This window comes from Vipera berus (genome assembly GCF_964194415.1).
Source record: "Vipera berus genome assembly, chromosome: 7".
NCBI lineage: Eukaryota > Metazoa > Chordata > Lepidosauria > Squamata > Viperidae > Vipera > Vipera berus.
Window position 1 is genome coordinate 63,756,605 of NC_138209.1, and position 20,951 is coordinate 63,777,555.

A 20,951-nucleotide genomic window follows, 5' to 3' on the forward strand; every position below is an offset into this window, starting at 1 on the left:
TAAGTCTATAAGATCTTCTGCCATTTTTGTTTAGCAGAAGAGGAGAAAGTAATCAAAATATGTTTCTACCCTTTCAAAACTATTAAGGTTAATTATAAATTAGATAGTTGCTTATTTTCTTAAATCAGAAAAAAATACATTGTTGTAACAAGCTGCTCATCTGAGCTATATCAACTTGTAGCCATTCAACATAGTTTGAGATCTTTACAACAGGAAGCAATTACCTTACTTAAAAAAGCTGTTTATATAATTAGAGACCACATTCCCCAATTTTTTGCTGCGTTCAAATCCCCATGATTACCTAAATTTAGTCTTAGATTGGTCTGCCTTTCCTTTTGTAAATTTGCCAATGTCAGAGCCCACAGACATTTTCTTTGGACTGAGCCAAGCAGAAAGAAGAGGAAGGAAATTTTTTCACATAAACACACAAGCTGCCAGGAAGATGAATGATATAAATTTATCCTCATTCTAACCAGACTAATATGAATAAAAGCAAAGGCAATGAGAAAAGATTATTTTCCTCCTTAACCTCTAACCTTTCTACAAGTTTTAAGACTGACTTCATAATTGCAGTTCAGAAAAACTTTTTTTTTCAATCTTCAAATCCAGAAAATACCATTTCACTTTTTACCATTTCATTTCTTTGTATCAAAATGTGCATTTATTTCATTTTTTTCATGTCCATCCAAGGTAAAATGTCCCTTCATGTTTTTTCCATTACCAACATTGAAGTACATTTATACATCTTAGATAATTTCTGTAGTGTCCTATATCAGTATTACATTATTTAGTAAATGTTCCTGCTTAAATTAAAACATAATGTGAATTTCAGTACCTTTATTCATATTCTCTCTCTATCATCTATCTATATATACTTATTAGCTCATTTTATCATGCATATTTAACTTGTTTCTCTTCTGTTTCAAATTCCTACAAAAGAGTGTCTATGTGTATACATACATATATACATGTGTGTGAGTGTGTGTGTGAGAGAGAGTTTTCAATCAAATATTCATAATTTGTGTACAGTTCACTTTCATATTCTGTTGTTTTGTTCTATGCTGTTCAATCTTTATTACTTTTTATTTATATTAAATCATTCTCTTAATTGTGCATATGAAAACTCAATCTCTCTGTAATTAATTGTTTTATTGACTTAATCCTGAGCTGTCTATTATCCTGAATTAATAATTATTGAGACATTAACCATTTCTCTTTGCCTACTAGCTCAAAAGTGAGTGAATGAATGGAATAAAAATACATATTCTAGCATATTTTTCTATAGAACCTTAGATCATAATTCTAAATAACTCTACACAACCTACAACCCCAGAAGACAAGCTCAGGATACAAAAAGATATTGACAGACTTGAACAATGGGCCATATCCAACAACATGAAATTTAATGTGGAGTAAAGCAAGGTTTACTCACTGGAGATGAACCTAATTCTGGGAAAGGTTGAGGGCAAGAGAAGAAGGGGACAACAGAGAATGAGGCGGCTGGATGGAGATATTGAAGCAGTAGGCGTGAGCCTAAATGGACTCCAGAAGATGGTAGAGGACAGGAAGGCCTGGAGGAACATTGTCATTGGGGTCATGATGGGTCGGACATGACTTCACAACTAATAACAACAACAACAAAGCAAGGTTTTACAACTTAGGCAGGAAAAACCAAAGGTACAAGTACAGATTAGGTGAAAAGAGTAACTATGAGAGAGACCTTGGAGTCCTAGTGGATGATCACTTAAATATCAGCCAGCAATGTGTGGCAGCAGTCCAAAAAGCTAATACAATCCTTGGTTGTATAAACAGAGGCATAGAATCAAAATCACGTGAAATATTAGGACCACTTATAAAGCCCTAGCAAGGCCACACCTTCCACACCTGGAATACTGCATCCAGTTTTCATCACCACATTACAAAAAAGATGTTGAGACTCTGGAAAAAGTGCAAAGAAGACCAACTAAGATGATTAAAGGCCTGGAGACTAAAATATATGAAAGACTAGGGGTGACATGATAGCAGTATTTCAGTATTTGAATGATTGCCACAAAGAAGAAAGGGTAAGCTTATTTACCAAAGCACCAGGGGGAAGGACAAAAAACAATGCATGGAAACTAATCAAGGAGAGAAGCAAGCTGGAATTAAGGAGAAACTTCTTAACAGTGAAGTAAGTCAACCAGTGGAACACCTTGCCATCAGAAGTTGTAGGTGTTTCATCACTGGAGGTTTTAAAGAAAATACTGGACAGCCACTTGTCTGAAATGGTATAGAGTCTCCTGCTTGAGCAGGGGGTTGGAATAGAAGGCCTCCCGGATCCCTTCCAGCTGTATTTTAATTGATTGAGGAAGGCACCTAAATCTAATGAAACAAACATGCAAACAAACAAAGGCATGAATAATTCAGTGTTCCCTTCTATGTGTGATCATAATCAATAGCATTGCTTAAACAATGTTAAGGAGATACTTAAAAACAGTAACACTGAATGATTTAGAATCAACAGCAAAAAAAGCAATTCAGGCAGTTAAATAATTCATATAACCTATACAAAAGTTGTATTTTCTTCACCTTCATTTTAAAAAATTATGTAGATTACAAATTTAATATATATCATCTTTAAGAATGTTCTTATAATAATAATAACCACTGATTGGTTCAAAATTGGGAAAGGAGTCTGGCAAGGCTGTATACTGTCACCCTGCCTATTTAACTTATATGCAGAGCACATCATGAGAAAGGCAGGGTAGATGAATCAAAAGTTGGAATTAAGATTGCCAGAAGAAATATCAACAACCTAAGATATGCAGATGATACCACTCTAATGGCAGAAAGTGAAGAAGAACTAAAGAGCCTCTTGTTGTGGGTGAAGAAGGAGAGTGCAAAAGGTGGGTTGAAACTTAACATTAAGAAAACCAAGATCATGGCATCCGGCCCTCTCAATTCCTGGCAAATAGATGGAGAAGAGATAGAGGTAGTGACAGATTTTATTTTCCTGGGCTCCAAGATTGCTGCAGATGGGGACTGTAGCCAAGAAATTAAAAGACGCTTGCTCCTCAGGAGGAAAGCAATGGCAAATCTAGACAGCACACTGTCACCCTGTCAACAAAAGTTCGTATAGTCAAGGCTATGGTCTTCCCAGTTGCAATGTATGACAGTGAAAGTTGGACCATAAAAAGGCTGAGCGCCAAAGAATTGAGGCCTTTGAACTATGGTGCTGGAGAAGACTCCTGCGAGTCCCTTGGACTGCAAGGCGATCAAACTGGTCAGTCTTAGAGGAGATCAACCCTGACTGCTCTTTAGAAGGCCAGATCCTGAAGCTAAAGCTCAAATACTTTGGCCACCTAATGAGAAGGAGGGACTCACTGGAGAAGAGCCTGGTGCTGGGAAAGATTGAGGGCAAGAGAAGAAAGGGACGACAGAGAATGAGGTGGCTGGATGGAGACACTGAAGCGGTGGGCATGAGCTTGGATGGACTCCAGAAGATGGTAGAGGACAGGAAGGCCTGGAGGAACATTGTCCATAGGGTTGCGATGGGTTGGACATGACTTCGCAGCTAACAACAACAACATAATAATAATTACAATTCCTAGATTCTGAACCAACAAGAAAGGAAATGGCACTACCACACAATTAATTTCCTATAAGGTTCCTTCCTGCTTGTCTTCTATTTTGTCCCACATAAATTTCTGTTTTCCTTTTCAGAGTATAATTTATTTAGAATTAGGGCAGCAACCGAGTTTCAAATAAAATATACACATCAGCTACCAAAAAAAAAAGAATTTCCTTGCAGTCATAGCATATATCATTTATTTATGTGAAAACAGAAGGTAGAAAGAACTTAAATTAGTATAAGTATAAAATTAGCATCTGCCCATACCATTTTACTTAAGACGTCATGCTATTGAAAAAAGAAGGGTAAAGTTCTAATGTTTGAAACTCATTCATTTTCAAAGTAACCTAATATTTTTTTCTACAATCATTGAGTTTGTAGAAATGATTGATTTTCATGAGGTTTTTTTATTGATGTATTAAATTTCTGAATCACTTATTTACAAATGATAGTAAACTTTTTAAAAACAGGAGGGAGAATTCCTTCTCTCTTGGTGAAAATAGAGGCAAAATAATTTAGCCTGAAAGTTGTAGTTACAGCCTCACAGGACTTCTATTCCAATATTAAGGGCAAAACAATCTGTCTGTAAGAAACTGGCTTTTCTTTCCTCTAGCACAGAAGAAATATTTTATTTATTTTCGTTAAAAAAATACTTAAAACACATCCACATTATTCAAAATCAAATCAAAACTTAAGTTCAAGCCTAAGTTTTTCAAAAAAAAAAAAGTATTTCAACCCTAACAAACAGTGCTCAATATTAGGCATTGTACCAACGTTTTAACCATTGTGTTTGATTATTTTGAATAGTTGCAAGGCTTGTAGAATGAAAAGTAGGTTTGTTGGACAGCTGATCATTAATTTATATAAAAAGAGACAAGCAGGGAGAGCAATTTGTCAGTAACTGTCACCATCTACCACAACATTGTACAATTACATTCTAACTCTCTTTCTCTCTCTCTCCAAGTGTGCAATCAAATCGTAAATACACTTCTCTCTTGCTTTGAAGATATTTCCTGCAAACATCAGTAAAGCCCATTTCTCAGTTGCATATAGGAAGGCAAAGATATTATCTTTCCTTTGTGTTATCCAAACATATAGTTTATAAAGAATTATTAATGAAATAAGAAATAAGATTAGTAAGGGTATTATAATGGCTATTTCTTATAATTCATCACTATTAAATAAGTCAAGTTTTTCTTTAAAAAAAACCATTTATTTGAAAACACAACCCAGCAGAAAGATATTTTTTTATTTTTTATTTATTTTAATCCCATTTATATCCCGCCCTTCTCCGAAGACTCAGGGCAGCTTACAATTTTAAGCACAAACCAATGTGCTTAGCAATAGCCTTCATTCTATGTATATGCCTGCTTATTAGGGCTTTCCCCCCCCCCAAGCGGCATTATTACAAAGTCAGCTTTATTGCCCCCAACAATCTGGGTCCTCATTTTACCTGCCTCGGAAGGATGGAACGCTGAGTCAACCTTGAGCCTGGTGGGATGCGAACCTGCACTAATTGCAGGCAGCTGGTGTTACTTAAGGAGGCATTAGCCCACTGCTCCACCAAGGCTCTACAGTATCCACAGTCTATAAATTCTGATGAACATTTAGAATAAACCAATTTTATAGAGTCCCATCATATGATGATCTTTTTTCCCTGCCACTCATATTTCACTGTTAGTCATACTTAACAGGAAATCAGCGGTAGTAAGTTGCATAGGAGTGAAAACTCTGCTTCCTCACTAGAGTTTGAAAACTAAGTTCCCCTTCCCCACTCAAGCTTTTAGTGACAAAGCTTGCATTTCATCTGGTGTTCTCAGCAATTAGGCAATCTGCTGAGCTGACAGTTGTGTTTTTTTCCTACTACTACACATTCATTCATTCCAGTTCAGAAGCAATCTCCTGAATGCAGGTTTGCTGACATGCTACATTTTCACGCTTTGCCTGGAGAATACACTTTGGAGGCTGTTTGGAATAGCACAATGGGCCTCCATTACAAGGCTTCTTCAGAATAGCACAATGGTAAACTGAAGAGTTGTCTGCTATTTCTTTTCTCATGGAAGAAAAACGAATTGTTTGTTCATTCACACAGCATTGGAAACCATGTGAGAATGGGAAACTTCAAGATTGAAGCAGAGTGATTGATATTTGGCTGACATTCTCAAAATTTAGCTTTTGGCTAGATGAAGCTAAACAAGGATTGGCTGAATGTGTTCCACACACCCAAGCTAAATGCATAAGGGATATAGAGATGCTGAAACAAAATGGAGAAATTGTGACTTAGATTTAAACTGCACTGGGAATTATTTGCAAATGATACAGATGGTGCTGCAGCAGAATTCATAGAGAATCTGTCTGAGTTTGGCAGGAAAACAAATTCTTAATCCTCTTTCTTGTGAAAACTCAGGCCACAAAGAATGCTGTCAAAGAGTTAAAAGAAGTCTGTTTAAAAGTAAATAATACAAAACATTTATTTTTTAAAAAATCTTGGAAGGAAAGAAAAACAAGATTGTATATATAAATATTACCATATCAAGCACTGCTCTGTATTTCTTTAAAAAAAAAGAAAGAAACCATTGCTGCTGGCTGTTTAGTATTCTGTTTTAATGAAATTCTGAACTCATTCCCTTCAATCTGAAAATCGCACAGCATGTGCCTGGTTCATTGAAGTAATGTTTACGCATTGACACAAGCTTTAAGTGGCATCAACAGACAATTCAGAAAGATGCCAAAAGTGCTTTCTACCTATTTCAGGAGGGAAACGTTTTAATAAATGATCTGGAACAAACCATTAGCAATTCAAACTATTAACCAAATGGAAATGCCCTTATAAACACTTTCACGGTTTTAGTTTCTTTCGGGAAAAGCAAGAATAATTTGCAAAGCCAAAAAAGTATTTTATCAGTTGTATTCACACAGGTTTTTTTTCTTTTGTTAAGACTTCTAGTCCAATTATACAATTTTCTATTGTTATTAACACTGAATTTCTGTTCTAAATTACATTAGCAGCATCTTTTCTTGAACTCATGCAGTTGCTTTCTTTTCCCTTCAATAAAATATGCATGTGATTTGCTGTAAGGTATTCCAGATACTAGATACATCCACATCCGTGCTCTCAATCACATTTTACCTCACAAATTTAGATCAATCCTCAGCCTTATGTATTTATATGTACAGGAATTTATACATTTATGTGTATAAATCATATAAAATCCAATAGTATAATAACAGTTTTAAATACACTATACACCAAGCCCAAAACAACCCCAAACACCATAATTTAAAATTAATCCAAAATCTAGCAGACTACAACTAAGGTCATGCCCTGTCTTAGGCTGCTGAGTAAATATGGAACAAACTTGATCTCTTAGAGATCCAGTCCACACAAACAAGCAAAGCCCCATCTGCGGGATGCAGGCAGTACACAAAACCAAGCCCCACTCCAGTCTATGGAATATCCTCTCTCACATAACCGGTCCCTGGTGCCCAAAAGGTTGGGGACCTCTGTCTTAGATCATCTGAATGTTTATTGAAACAAATTGAATCTTAAATTGCAAGATGGAAGTTATTTAATGCAGGTAGTCTTTGACTTATAATTACAGTTGGGACAGGAGGCTCCATCGTTAAGCAATGCAGTCATTAAGTGAGTCATTTTGGTTTTATGATCTTTTTCCCTGCAGTTGTTAAGCAAATCATCAAGATTGTTACACAAATCCAGCTTTTTTACTGTTGGAAACAGCCTGGGAAGGGTTGCAAATGGCAGTGACATGACTCCAGGAACTGCAACCACATGTCACTTGCCAAGCACTAAATTTTGATCCTATGGAGATGCTGTGATGGTTGTAAGTGCAAGGACTAATCACAAGTCACTTTTTCAGTTGCACTGTAACTTTGAATGATTAATGATTGGTCGTGTACAATTTCCCTGCTACATTTTATATCAACAGCAGTAGCCAATGCTTTTAAAATACATTATTTTTTACTGATCATTTCCAACCTTTTTATTGATCATTTCCATACATCACAATGTAGTTATTTTAGTAAAATTGTGTTATTTGTTATTCAAAGTTACTTGAGATAGTAGATGCCTAAACCAGTCTGAAAGAACTAGAATATTCCAGATTGCCAGAGAGTAGGACTTTTTATGAATTTGTTATATATATATATATGAAATTTTCCTAATATCATAAGCTCAAGAAAGTCTCTGACATCTTAAAGCATTCGAAATCTGGGTCCTTCCTTGAAATGAAATGTGTGGAGGACTTTGGGGGAAGAAATACTATACAGGAAGCAATCAATCAAGAGAAGGGGGAGCTCCCCAGTGGCCTAACAGAAAAAGAAACTTAGAAAGGTCCTACCATAACTGATTAAGTAGTTAAAAGTGGTGACAAAAAAAATGCACTTTCAGACCTGCAAGATTCTTTGGTCAGGATCAAGCCCAATGATAACATAGTGAAATCCAATCAAGTCCAGTCATTTGAATACTTATACCAAATGGGTAGAATATTGCTAAAGTTATAACCTTCTAAGCTGTTAGATATATCCTAAGATATTCTTGGATGTGGCTACTCTGAATATTTATTCCCCTCCCGATCCAGCTCAAAACAATATAGTATCTTAATCTGGACCTCTGACTTGGAACACTCTACATTGTCAAAACTTCTATCCACAAGTCTCCAGGTGCCTATTCCATCACACTTACATTAAAGTAGAAATAGCTCATCTAGTTATGTTTCCTGTCTGATATATCCGGGAGTGCTGACATCAATCTTACAAGTCTCATACTTCCTTTCAAAGAAATTTCAAGAATGGACTCCAGTTCTCGAGGAACCCCACTATGCACTGAATATCTGGCAGCTGCAGTTTTACAACACCAGCAGCAGGAAGATGACCAACTTACAGCATGTTATGATACAACTAATACAGCAATTCTTACATGCCATTACACAACCAATGCATCTCTCAAAGCAGAAGTGGCACATGGGCATACTGAGGCATATACCTCACTGCCTATGACACTGTATTCTGGATCAATTAAAGATTCTACGTGGTCTTCAAGGACAAGCCCATGTGGAGGACATTGCAATAACTGAGCTGTGAGGTGATAGTGTAAGTGATGTTTGAAGTGTTTCCTGATCTAGTAAAGGGCGCCACTGATGTTCCACATGAAGATACTGTATGCAAAGTGCTTCCTATCCTTTGCTCATTAAGTGGGAGATTCCCATATTGCACACCATTCTGAAATGGGTAAGTGCTACCCATCCAAGTGTATTTTTATTTATTATTAAACTTCTATGTTGCACGTCTCACCAAGGTCATTCTAGCTGGTTTAAAATACCATATAAAATATGAAAACAATAAAGAACTGTATATATAAAATTCAAATAAAATGTAATTAACCAGGATGGAAAGGAAGGGAACAAAGTGTGCACAGGGAAGAGGTGGGAATCTGGCTAAACCATTAAATACCTCTCCCATTGTGGCCCAGGCTAGCGGGCAGACCCAGGTTTGAAACCCTTTTAGAAGGCCAGAAGGGTGGGTGCAGATCTCACATTGGGGGCAAGATGTTCCAGAGGACAGTTGCCATGGCAGAAAAGGCTCTTCTGGAACCAGCCAGCCAACATTCCTTGACTGATAGGGTCCACACCATATCTTTTTGCCAGCCCAGGTGGGGCTGGCTAATTCAATTGGGATTATATATGTTATAGATGGAGTATTCCCAGATTCAGGTGGTTTTAATAGTCACAGCCACTCTGCTTTGATAGGATTAAGTCACAGTCAGATTCTCCCCATGCAGGCATGCACAACCTTCAAACACTGGAAGAGAACCTCAACAATTTCACTTAAATGGTCTGGGGTTGACAGATATAACTGGGTAATCATCATACTAATGTTACAGTTACAGTTACAGTTCGGTCTCTATTCCTTAGTTACATCTACATTGGACTTCAACAATACATGGTAATTAGGGCTATGTTTTAATAATCTTTGGAAACCTCCAAAAATAGAATGATAGTTTACCTGCAGTGCTACACTACAGCTGCACTGATTGCTAAACCTTTTCTAAACACAAATTAATATTTTGGAGATAATGTTTAAAGACCAAATAAATTTAAGTCTAGGATGCCCAATAATTGCCTCCTTCCATCTCACCTTGTCTAGTAGCTAAGATCTGAAGGAAAAGTATCTATAAAATGGAACAGGCATACCAGAAATACCAGCAGCTGCATCTAAAATAAGAAACTCCTTGGTAATTTTTCTAATTGGAATGGGACAAAAATTTATTTCCTGAAAAGTCTACCCCAATAATATGAATTGTAGAAGATTATTTCTTGGTCCTACCAGCTTTATCATTCTTATTAACATTTTTATTACTTTGTCCCTTTTGTTTCTTTAAATACTTTGAAATCTGTACTGATTTTAAATATTGTAGCGCATATTATTTAGAACAGGGGTCCCCAACCTCCGGTCTGTGGACCGGTACTGGGCTGCAGCATGCCAGCAACCGGTCCATACAAACAAGCAAAGTCCCATTCGTGGGATGTAGGCAGCACACAAAACCATGCACTCTCCAGGAGGTGGAAAAAACTTTCTCCATAGAACTGGTCCCTGGTCCCCAAAAGGTTGGGGACCTCTGCTTTAGAACAGAGGTGGGGAACTATAGCCCATTTATTACTTGTGGTTTTCAGTTGGGTGACTCAGGAATTCTGGATGTTAAAATCCACAAGTCATAAAAGTTCCATAGTTCCCCACCCCTGCTTTAGAAGGAAGTTTTATTAAATAAAAATAAATAAATTCAAATGTGTTATTTGAATGCCAATAGGACCTCACTGATATTACATGGAATATATATATGGAATGGAAGATGAAATTTTGTTCCGAACCCCTATGAGAGGCATGGATGTCAGGAACTGAATGGACAGATTGAGCAGCATGAAGAGAAGACCAAGAGACAGGGCTAACATTTACAAAGTGTCATTGTACAGTTTTCAGTTTGCAACTATTCAGGTAAACATCTAAAAATGGTTAATGTGACACTTTAAACCAATAACCATAGCCTTTTCAAATTAAAAATTTGAAACTTCTAATCTTTCTATATACCGTATTTTCCGGCGTATAAGACCACTTTTTAACCCATGAAAATCACCTCAAAAGTTGGGGGGTCATCTTATACGCCCAGTCGTCTTATACGCCGGAAAATCAGTGGGTGGCGTCTGGCGGGAGCCGGCAGGGCAGTCCTGCGCACGCGTGCACTCCCCGGCTGCTCCTTAGCAGCTGGGGAGTGTGCGCGTGTGCAGGACTGCCCTGCCGGCTCCCGCCCGACGCTCTTCCCTCTTGAGGCAGCATTGCTCCCCGGCTCCTAAGGAGTCCTCGGGGATGCTGCCTCAAGAGGGAAGAGTGTCAGACGGGAGCCGGCAAGGAAGTCCTGCACACGCGTGCACACGCAGGACTTCCCTGCCGGCTCCCGTCCGACGCTCTTCCCTCTTGAGGCAGCTGCTGCCTGAAGAGGGAAGAGCCGGCTCCCATCCGACGCTCTTCCCTCTTGAGGCAACTGCTGCCTGAAGAGGGAAGAGCTGGCTCCCGTCTGACGCTCTTCCCTCTTGAGGCAGCAGCTGCCTCAAGAGGGAAGAGCATCGGACAGGAGCCGGCAGGGAAGTCCTGCTCCCGTCCGACGCTGCGCTTCCGCCGGGCAGTGCTGGATGAGTGGCGCTGAGGGGCAGCGGCAGGACGGCCCAGCGCCTGCAGGATGGCCAGCAGCCCCACGCGCAGCAGCAGCCGCCAGCTCAGCAACAGGTCCGAGCGCAGGAGCCGCACCGCCAGGCTGCCCAGGAAAAGCAGCCACACCGAGAGGCTGCACGCCCAGTCCAGCTCCATGAGGGGCAGGGCGGGAAGCCGGCCGGGAAGAGGGACCGGGAGCCCGGGCCGAGCGTGCCTCGACCGACGGTGAGAGGGAAGCGGCACATGAAAAAGAGGCTGCGGGCGGAGCTGCCCCGCCCTGCGCCGAATGGGAGAAGTTCAAGGCCTGGGGGGGAAGCAGGAGGGGCGCCGGCTGTGGCGGGGTGGCGGCTGCCCTCCGGCGCTGCCTGCCACCCGGTAAACGCTGCTTCTCGGGGGCCGGCAGAAGCACGGGAGCAGCAGGAGGGTCGGCGGGGCCAGTCGGGCCTTCGCCTCCTCTGCGATGGACAGGGAGGGCAGGGCATGTAAGTATTTTCCGGAGTATAAGACAAAAAACCTTGAAAAACTTCTTAAAAGTAGGGGGTCGTCTTATACGCCGGGTCGTCTTATACGGTAATTTTTTCTTCATTTTTTTAAAGAAAGGAGCATTTTACATTAGTTGTGCCATTTTTAAAAATACATAAAAATATTAAATATATATTCATTCTACTATATCTTTTCCATCTTGTAATTTCTATTTTACCAGTAGGGCACAAGCTAATACAAGAGCTGACTCTAGCATTTAAAATCTCATTGTACTGAAATCTTACATGATTATGCAGATAATCTATATTTAATATGATCCACTGAATACTAAAATTAACTGCATCTCTGTAGTTTATTACATTTTTAAGTTCTAGAAGTTAACTGATCAGGATCATTTCTACATAAAAGATAAATTGATAATTCTCTACTGCATTATCATGACAAATACATTTCCAAAGTATATAGTAAGAATGCAGGTATGGATTATTTGCTTTATGTTCACTTTGTTGACAATCATATGTTTCTAAACCTCCTAGGGTAGTTCTCAGCCAAAAGTTATATAATATGTAAGATTTTTGTATAACAAAATATATGTTCTTTTTCATTCCACAAGATGAAAAAAGACAGGACCACAGTTTTATAAATAGAAATTATTTTCAATTGATTAATACAAATCAGTTGCAAATATACTAATATTTACACACTTAAGAATTTGGAGGATTTATTCTTGCTCCACACCTCACACCAGGCCCAATGTGATCCTAGCTCCACACAGTTAACTGTTTTAAAGAACTTGGGAAATGCCAGACAGTCCATTTCAAGCAATTCATATTTTGACTTCAGTTAAATTATGAGCCCCAATGATGTTTCTTCACTTCATATATTCCTACTCTTCTAATATATTTTACTTTTCCCACACAATTCCAACTTATTTTGTTTGTGGCTTTGTTTAGAAAAAAAATTCAAGAAATGAATCTGGAAATGTGATATTTTTCTTTCTTGTAATTATAGAAGAATGATGGAAGAATACATTCAAATTTTTTTTCTAAGTACAAGTACTAAGTCCTTACATGTACTGAAGGTAAAAGCAATTTAAAAGAAAGGTTTGCACAATCTCTACATTTTTCTACTTTTAATACAGAGATAAATAAAATGCATCTTGAGAAAACATGCATTTGCTGCCGGCATCAAATGCCCTTCGCCCAGTGCGCTCCCACAGGGAGGGTCTGCTCAGGGTCCCACCGGTAAGAGATTGCCGGCGGGTGACACCCAGGGATAGGGCCTTCTCAGTGGGGGTGCCTGCCCTCTGGAACCAGCTGCCAGTGGAGCTGAGGACTGCCCCCGACCTCCGATCATTCCGCCGGGGCCTGAAGACCTGGCTCTTTGAGCTCTCGGGCCCAGGCTGAGGAGAAATTTATTTTAATTGGGGGTTTTTAATTGTACAGGGTTGGTTTAATCTATTTTAAATTGGTTTTTTAACTTTTGTATGGTTGATTTTAACTCCCTGTAAACCACCCTGAGTCCTCAGGGAAAGGGCGGTATATAAATGCAATAAATAATAATAATAATAATAATAATAATAATAATAATAATAATAATAATAATAATAATAATAATAATAATAATAAGATGTGAAACATGGTGCAGTTTTCTAAGAAGTACCTTCCCGTTTTATTACGTTAAACAGGAGTCAATGTGACATGCATATGATATTCTCAAATAATATAAAAATTTAAACTTCCAAAGCCAATAATTTTGATGCATTAGCAATACCTTGTGGCGTAATCGCATAAGAGCTTGAAATGATCTGAGGTCATGTCCTTCTTTTACTGGCCATCCTTTTGCACTCAATAAAATGCATCCAAGAGAAGAAACAATTGTCCACCACATCAGCATACTTTCAATATTTTCTTCCTAAAGGAGAAAATAAATTGTTATTGCCAGAATCACATATAACAAATAAGGAAATAATTATTTTAAGTTGAATGACACATCTTCCATTGAATAAATATTAATAAACAATAATGCAGTCACTAAGAATAATAGAATTGGGATCTAATATAACAGGTATACATGATACCACATACCTTCTAATCAATATTCAGAATCTATATCTTATAAAAACTAGAAAAAGTAAACCAGCATAATCACCAGAAACCAATGAACCAACCAATGGAAGACATGAACAGCAAAGAGAAATGTAGAAAATATTCAAGGGATCAAAAAGATAGATAATAGCACAATTTCTTTTATTTATAATCATATCATTTTGTGGTAATTTTTCCCATTATTACTGATAGAAGACATTATAGATATTTAGTAAAGAATATATAATGATTTCCCTGTCAAACAAGCTGCTGCTTTGGAGCTCTTAAGAGGAAGCTCATCTATGGGAGAAAAACGAATTTTCTAAGATCGTGAGGATTCAGTGGAAATAGCTGCTTTAGATTTAAAGTGCCTTTTCTTTCCAGACAAGAGCATATATTTTAACTTCTGGTGGTGGTGTCAAAAAGGGAGGAAGAAATCTGGCTCTAAACTGTAGACCAAAATATTGGAATCAATAATTGGATTAAAAAACAACAACCAATCCACACATTTATTGGAATAGTATGTTAATGGTGGAGTGAGTTGGGCTCTACATATATTCCTTGAGTAGAAGGGCAGTCTGTAGCTAGGTATAAGAGCAATAGGCTCTGGCTGTCCAAGAATAGCTATTTTCTGTGCCAACCAACATCTTAAGTGAAAAGATATTTCAGTGCTAAGCAGCATCTTTACACTCTACACAGCTACTTGTATTCTAAATAGTTAGCTGGTAATTAATTTTCATTAAAATAAAAGTTATTGCCTATTCTAATCACTTCTTAGAGAGCGTTGTATTCCCTCAGTTGTGCTGCTTGCTTCCACTGAATCTCCATCTCATATTCCAGTCAACTGTTCAGTTTTGGTTTATACAATATTTATACAATATTTAAGTCTGACCAAAGAAGTTGGTACTTTTCAGTTCAGTAACTAAACTCAGGATGTCAAAACATTTGGCTCTTTGTGCATGGTACTATACTGATTTAAAATACATGTATGCATATACCTTAGCTGCCTGTCTCTTTATGTATGCTTAGTGCAGGGGTAGGCAACCCTGGCTCTTTTATGACTACTGGACTTCAACTCCCAGAGTTCCTGAGCCAGCATAGCTGGCTCATAGCTGGCTCAGGAATTCTGGGAGTTGAATTCCACGAGTCATAAAAGAGCCAAGGTTGCCTACCCCTGGCTTAGTGCTACTATTAAGTAACAGGTATGAATCAGTATCATCCTGAAAGTATTTAGCAGATACAAGATCTTTACCATTTCATGCTGCCTACCTACTTCTTTCCTACCTACTTCCTACACTGCCTATCAGTGTAACTATTCAAGCCATAGAAAAAGCTTATAAGGATTATGCATGATATCTTGAACTAATATGCAACCTGTGCCTGCTTGATAGGCATGTATATTTCTTTCAGTACCCTTATTACAAGCTAGGAACTAATAGCAAGGGTTAGTAACATTCAAATGGTGTGAGGGAAATCATAAACTTAAAGAAGTTATTCATCTGGCAGATACTGAACACTGCTATTTTCTTGGTTTCCTTTTATGCATATAAGTACAGTAATAAATAAATGTAGATACGCACCCACCATATACAGAGACCCTCTTTTCAACTTGACTTCTGTTAGCAGGGCTTCTTGACAAGAAAATTGAAGCAACATTTGGCTGAAATGTTTGTTAAACTTCCTGATTTACCTAACAATACTAGGTAGCCTTCTAACCAAAGACTGATTGATGCTAGTACTTTGTCTAGTGGTAAAAATTCCAGAATTTATTTGTCTAAAATATGGCAGATTCATTTATATTGGATGCTATATTAAGATCCAATTTTTATCCAATTTTATCCAATTAGACATACAGTATTGTATAGCAATATGTGGATTTATAATGATCATTAGTGAAAAATACAAAGCGTAAAGTTTCCAAGTATTATGTGGTATTTGTCCCCAGATTAAACTGATTTCTGAATCTAGTAATGTAACAAAAACTCAAATTAATAGTAATATACTGTAAGTATAATAATCATGCACCAGAATGTTTACTGAGTTATTTATGTCCTTTTCAATTAACTTTATATCAATAATCATAAATAACACAATTGTTTTCATGAATAAAACATTATTATGCAAATAAGAAAGTTATAATTTTCCTAGACAAGAACAATCATGTTGCCTAGAACATACCCCACAATTTAATATCAGAAATGTGGGGTTTAAATAGAATATGCGCTCAAATTCTCATTTACCAATGCATGTTTGATTCAGCCTAAAACCACCTCATTCTTTCAGCCCCAGTTTCTGATCTATAAAATGGGCATATTAATGATAGTCATCCAAGTTTGAAGAAAGATAATATAATTACTATATAATAGCTTATTTTCTGGAATGGCAAAAACAAAATTTCATTTCATCTAATAATATTTACCTAATTTGTTTCATTTTGAGGAATAATTGAAAAAAGGAAGCAAGGAAAGTAGCTTTTTAATTTAAAAATCATTAAGTTTAGTAGTCCTTTTAATTAAAAAGGTACTTGTGTGAGCCTTTACCACACCAAACATAGACAATTCTTTGCATAAATAATCGGCAGCTTTCTTAATAATAAAATTTTGACAACCACAATCTACTACAATTGGTTTCCAGTATACTAATGTGCCACTGATACAGTTTAAATTATTTCTGCCTTTCTCTCTCTGTTATAATTGAGAACAGTAATTAAATTCAATTTATTTAATTTTAATAGTCTAGCTGAAATTATTAATTATGTTCAGACTGTTTGATAATTGCATTAGAAAAAAATAAGGCTAAATATAATAATAAAGCAAATTGCAAATATACAGAGAAAAACATTCTTGTTCTCATCCCAGAAATGTTGAGATGAATGTTAACAAAAGGATACTTATTTAGATAAATATACAAAACATCATGTATTCAAATAGACTTTCAGCCAAACAACATTCCAGTACAACTATCAAATGTAGATCTACAAAGATACAAAATAATTGTAAAAATCTTAAATTCTCAAACAGTAAAATGTGAACAGAAGTTTTTAATTCAAATGTTGGACCAGGTACCTCTCCAAATAGATCTCATACGGTGGTCTGACTTACATGTATCTTCAATTTCAAGTTTCTGAGATATATGAGATAAAATCTCATATATTTTTCTCACAAAAAATTGCTAAAGGTTGATCTTGTTCAACATTGGACTACAATGCAGAAATGCTACAGGCTACAAATACAACAGCCAGAAAGTTATCTTGGAATCTTTATCCACTAAAAAAAGCTGCAGATACCAGATACCTCTGGAGAAAAAGGAAGATTGCTGTTGATTTTTTCTCTGCATTCAAAGCACCCTCAGTGATATTACTTCCCCAAATAGTGTAGTACATAAACAAAATACTGAAAATAAGAAACTGTTCTGTTTTGTATCTTTTTTTTTTTTGAGGGTGTGTGTGTGTCCAGCTGAATTTGTTTTCTCTTTGTTTTCTTTTTTTCTTTCTTTCTCTTTCTTCTTTTCTCTCTTTCTCCTTCCTTCCTTCCTTCTTTTTTCTTTCTTTCTCTTCCTTTCTCTCTCTCCTTCCTTCCTTCCTTCCTTTTTTCTTTTCTTTTCCTTGTTTTTTTCTCTCCACTTTGATGTTTTCCCTATTCTATAGTACTGTATTCTTTTATTTTATTTTTACCAGCACATCTCGCTTACTGACCCACAAGTCTAGGTCTAAAATTCTTTCAATCTTAAGCAAGGTTTTTCAATTGCTTGAGACAGGATCAGCTCTTAATTTAATACAGAGCAACCTGCATGAAATGAGGCCTGCTCCTTTCCTAGGAGATCCTTTTTTTCCAGCTAGTCTAAGACTGTCCAGGAAGGATGTCTAGTATAATTAAATATTACTAATAAATTATTAGATATTAGATATTACTAATTAGTATCTAATTGAGCATGCTTAGAGTGGTAATTGGCTGAATCTTCTTTCTTTTTTTCTTTTCTCCAAAGAAGCTGTAATTGCAGTCCCCTCACAAACCCAAACAATCTGGCAAGATGATTGCATTGCTGCTGCTGCCAATGATTCTAGCTCGGAGGAGAAGAGGTGTTTTATTAAACGCATGAAGAAAGACCTGTATAGTCAAGTCAGCTCATAAACTAATTTTGTCATTGTCTTTTAAAGTTCCATCCCAAACTGGGACAGTCTGAAACATCTAAAAGAAAGAGCAAGTTCACAAGTCCACATACATGTGAAAATCGGTGTCCTTTTACAAATGAAGCAGTCATTTAATAACTCTGGAAGTGGTGTTTGTCACTGTGTCCAGGCAATGTCAGGCATGCTAATAGGCCTCAGGGAACTGGCTTGAAATGTTGTGTCCCATGCCAGCAATATTTATTTAATTAAATTATTTAATTTATTTACCTCACAATCTCAGCCAAGTGACTCTTGGCTTACAAGAGGGGGCCTTACAATTCAGTTCTAAAACTATTGTCAGACCCTATTCATTTCACTTTGTTTCAGGTACTGCCATTCTGTTGGAAGGGGGGAAGGTTTTGTTCTTTTGCTACGGGGGGGGGGGGCACAATATGTAAGCTTTAAGATGTATTTCCTTTACTTTGTTCTTTTCACCTTTGATGCATCCCTCTCAGTGTGAAAGGGAGGAGGAATGTGCCTGGGGCCATCTGTCTTATCTCTGCTATGCTGGGAAGAGACTGGGAGGAACATGAAAGGCCTGAAAACTGTGGTTTTTATCACTTTGGTTCCCATAACAACTTCACACCTATGAATTGGCTGAAATCATACTGGACCGTTGGGCACTGAGGAGGGGTTTGAAAGGAGCGTTTTACTATAACTTTTTTGTGCGGGACTTCTTTAGATCTTGCCTTGCTATTCTGCTTTCTCTACATCCCAATAAAAGTTCCTTTTGAAATGATGCCAGTTTCAAGAATTCTGCTTTCTTGGGATTACTATCTGAGGCAGAACCTTACAACTATTTTAAAACAATAAAAAACCAATAAAACTATTCAAAAACTATTCAAAAATTACATACAGCAGCCAAAATAGTTAGCCAAGTAACAATATATCTAAGAAAAAGGTCCTTCAACACATTCCGAGTGTCAGGCCCAAGTATATAACCAAGTTTTTAAAGTCTTATGAAAGGCCAACAAAATTGAAGCCATTCTAATCACTGAGAGATGATTATTCCACAAAGCAGGGGCTATAGCAGAGAAGGATTGTCTTGTAATTCCCATCAGTCAACACTCTTTGGATGAGTTTCTGTAGCATGCCCAGTCTGCTGGATCAAATTGGAAGGATAGAGACTCTTGGAAAAAGATGTCCCCTCAGGTAATCTAGTCCAAAGCCATGCAGGGCTTTAAAGGTGACAACCAGCACCTTGCATCCAGAAACACACTGGAAGTCAATGCACTCATGTAGTAGTGTATGTATGTGGCTCCATTCAGCACCAAGTTCTGAATGTTTTTCAAGGGCAGCTCCATACAGCACATATTGCAGTAATCTAAGTGAGAGGTTTCAAGGGCATAGGTGATGGTGAGCAGGGCTCCCAGTCCAAGAATGGGTACAATTGGCATACTACCAAATGCTCTCCTAGCCTGCCGTTTTGGGTCTAAGAGGAGCCCCAGGTCACACACTCAGTCTATCTGGGGCAGTGCCACCACATCCATAGCTATAGATGGAAAAACCTTGTCTCTGGAGGGTCCAGTCACTCAGTGTTTTTTTATTGTAGCCCTAACTGATTATGCTGGTTTCCTTTAAATCAGCTTTTTCACTCTGTTCTCTGGCCTCTTCATCTGCTTCTCCTCTGGCTGGAACTCTGGCTTCTAGAGGTTTTTTTAATAGGTTGGTAAGTGATTGACTGGTCAACCTAAAGCAGGGGTAGGCAACCTCGGCTCTTTTATGACTCATGGGCTTCAACTCCTAGAATTCCTGAGTCAGCTGCTGACTCAGGGATTCTGGGAGTTGAAGTCCATGAGTCATAAAAGAGCCAAGGTTGTCTACCCTGACCTAGAGAATACAAAGCTTAAAACTAACTTTGCATGTGTAATTGAAATGGCTTTGCTCTTGAACTTTTGTACCTTGCTTGTGAAGAATTGTATTTTTTGGTGGTCATTGCTTACAGCAGTCATGTCAAATTTGTGACATCACATGACGTCGCGAGATGTATGGGGACTATTTTGCCATTGCCGGCAATGGGGTGGGCATGGCTTCCAGATGACATGTCCAACACGCAGGCCAGCAGTTTGAAACCCCTGGCATACAGATAATCTCTCAGAATCACTGACTTGGCTTCCCTTCATAGGGTAGTTTACAATTCCTATCCCCCATCCCTAAACTTCTTTGTCAGACTCCAAATCTTCAACAGCATTTTCTGTTAGAGTTTTACAGCTTTGCAGTGCAAAAATAAGTCCATAAAAATAAGCACACGTTCAAAATGAGTATACACACACACACATACACACACACACATGATACATACAATGTGGTAGAGAACAACAACAACTAACTCAGGAGATCAGGACACAGGGAAGACTAAGACACGCCCAGACCTAGCCTGGATCACATGCCTCACACAGCCAATACTGTGTCTTAATCAAAAACAGTTCTCATTGGCTGGTTTGTTGTTATGGCTATTCCAGTTCATAAATTCTTAAACACTGACATTTTCCAACTGGCTGAATCTTGGCTACACAAATTGGATGACAACTAGATGGCAGCCAAAAGATACAAAAAAGTCCAATTGTTTGCTATTATTGTTTGGTCGACCCACAGATGCAAATATTTTAAAAGAAAGACAAACATTCAGGGGATAGAGGGCAAATTGGGAAAAATAAAGAACAGAAAATGCAATGCATGGAATAACCAAGCATTTACTGTGATGGGGGAGAAATGTCTTTCCTGTGCTTGTTGGCATTGGGTGGGGCTGGATTTTTAGCTGACAGAACTGCCAATTGCAGTCCTTACCATGTTGCATATTAAAGCAGTATGGACAGCACTAGCACAGTTCCAGGTGCATGATAAGGTATGCTGTAGAGGCAGCAAGATATAGAGCACAATGTTT

At 37.8% G+C, this 20,951-nt stretch overlaps 1 protein-coding gene across 1 annotated transcript in view; it reads right to left on the reverse strand.

Annotated features, from left to right (window-relative positions):
* The window catches only part of FSTL5 (follistatin like 5), a 387,142-nt gene that overhangs the window by 332,978 nt on the left and 33,213 nt on the right, over positions 1-20,951 (reverse strand). The window contains exon 2 of the mRNA XM_081332684.1: positions 13,586-13,726. Coding sequence (XP_081188810.1) covers positions 13,586-13,708 — 123 coding nt within the window. The 5' untranslated portion in view covers positions 13,709-13,726. The remainder of the gene's footprint in view (positions 1-13,585; positions 13,727-20,951) is intronic.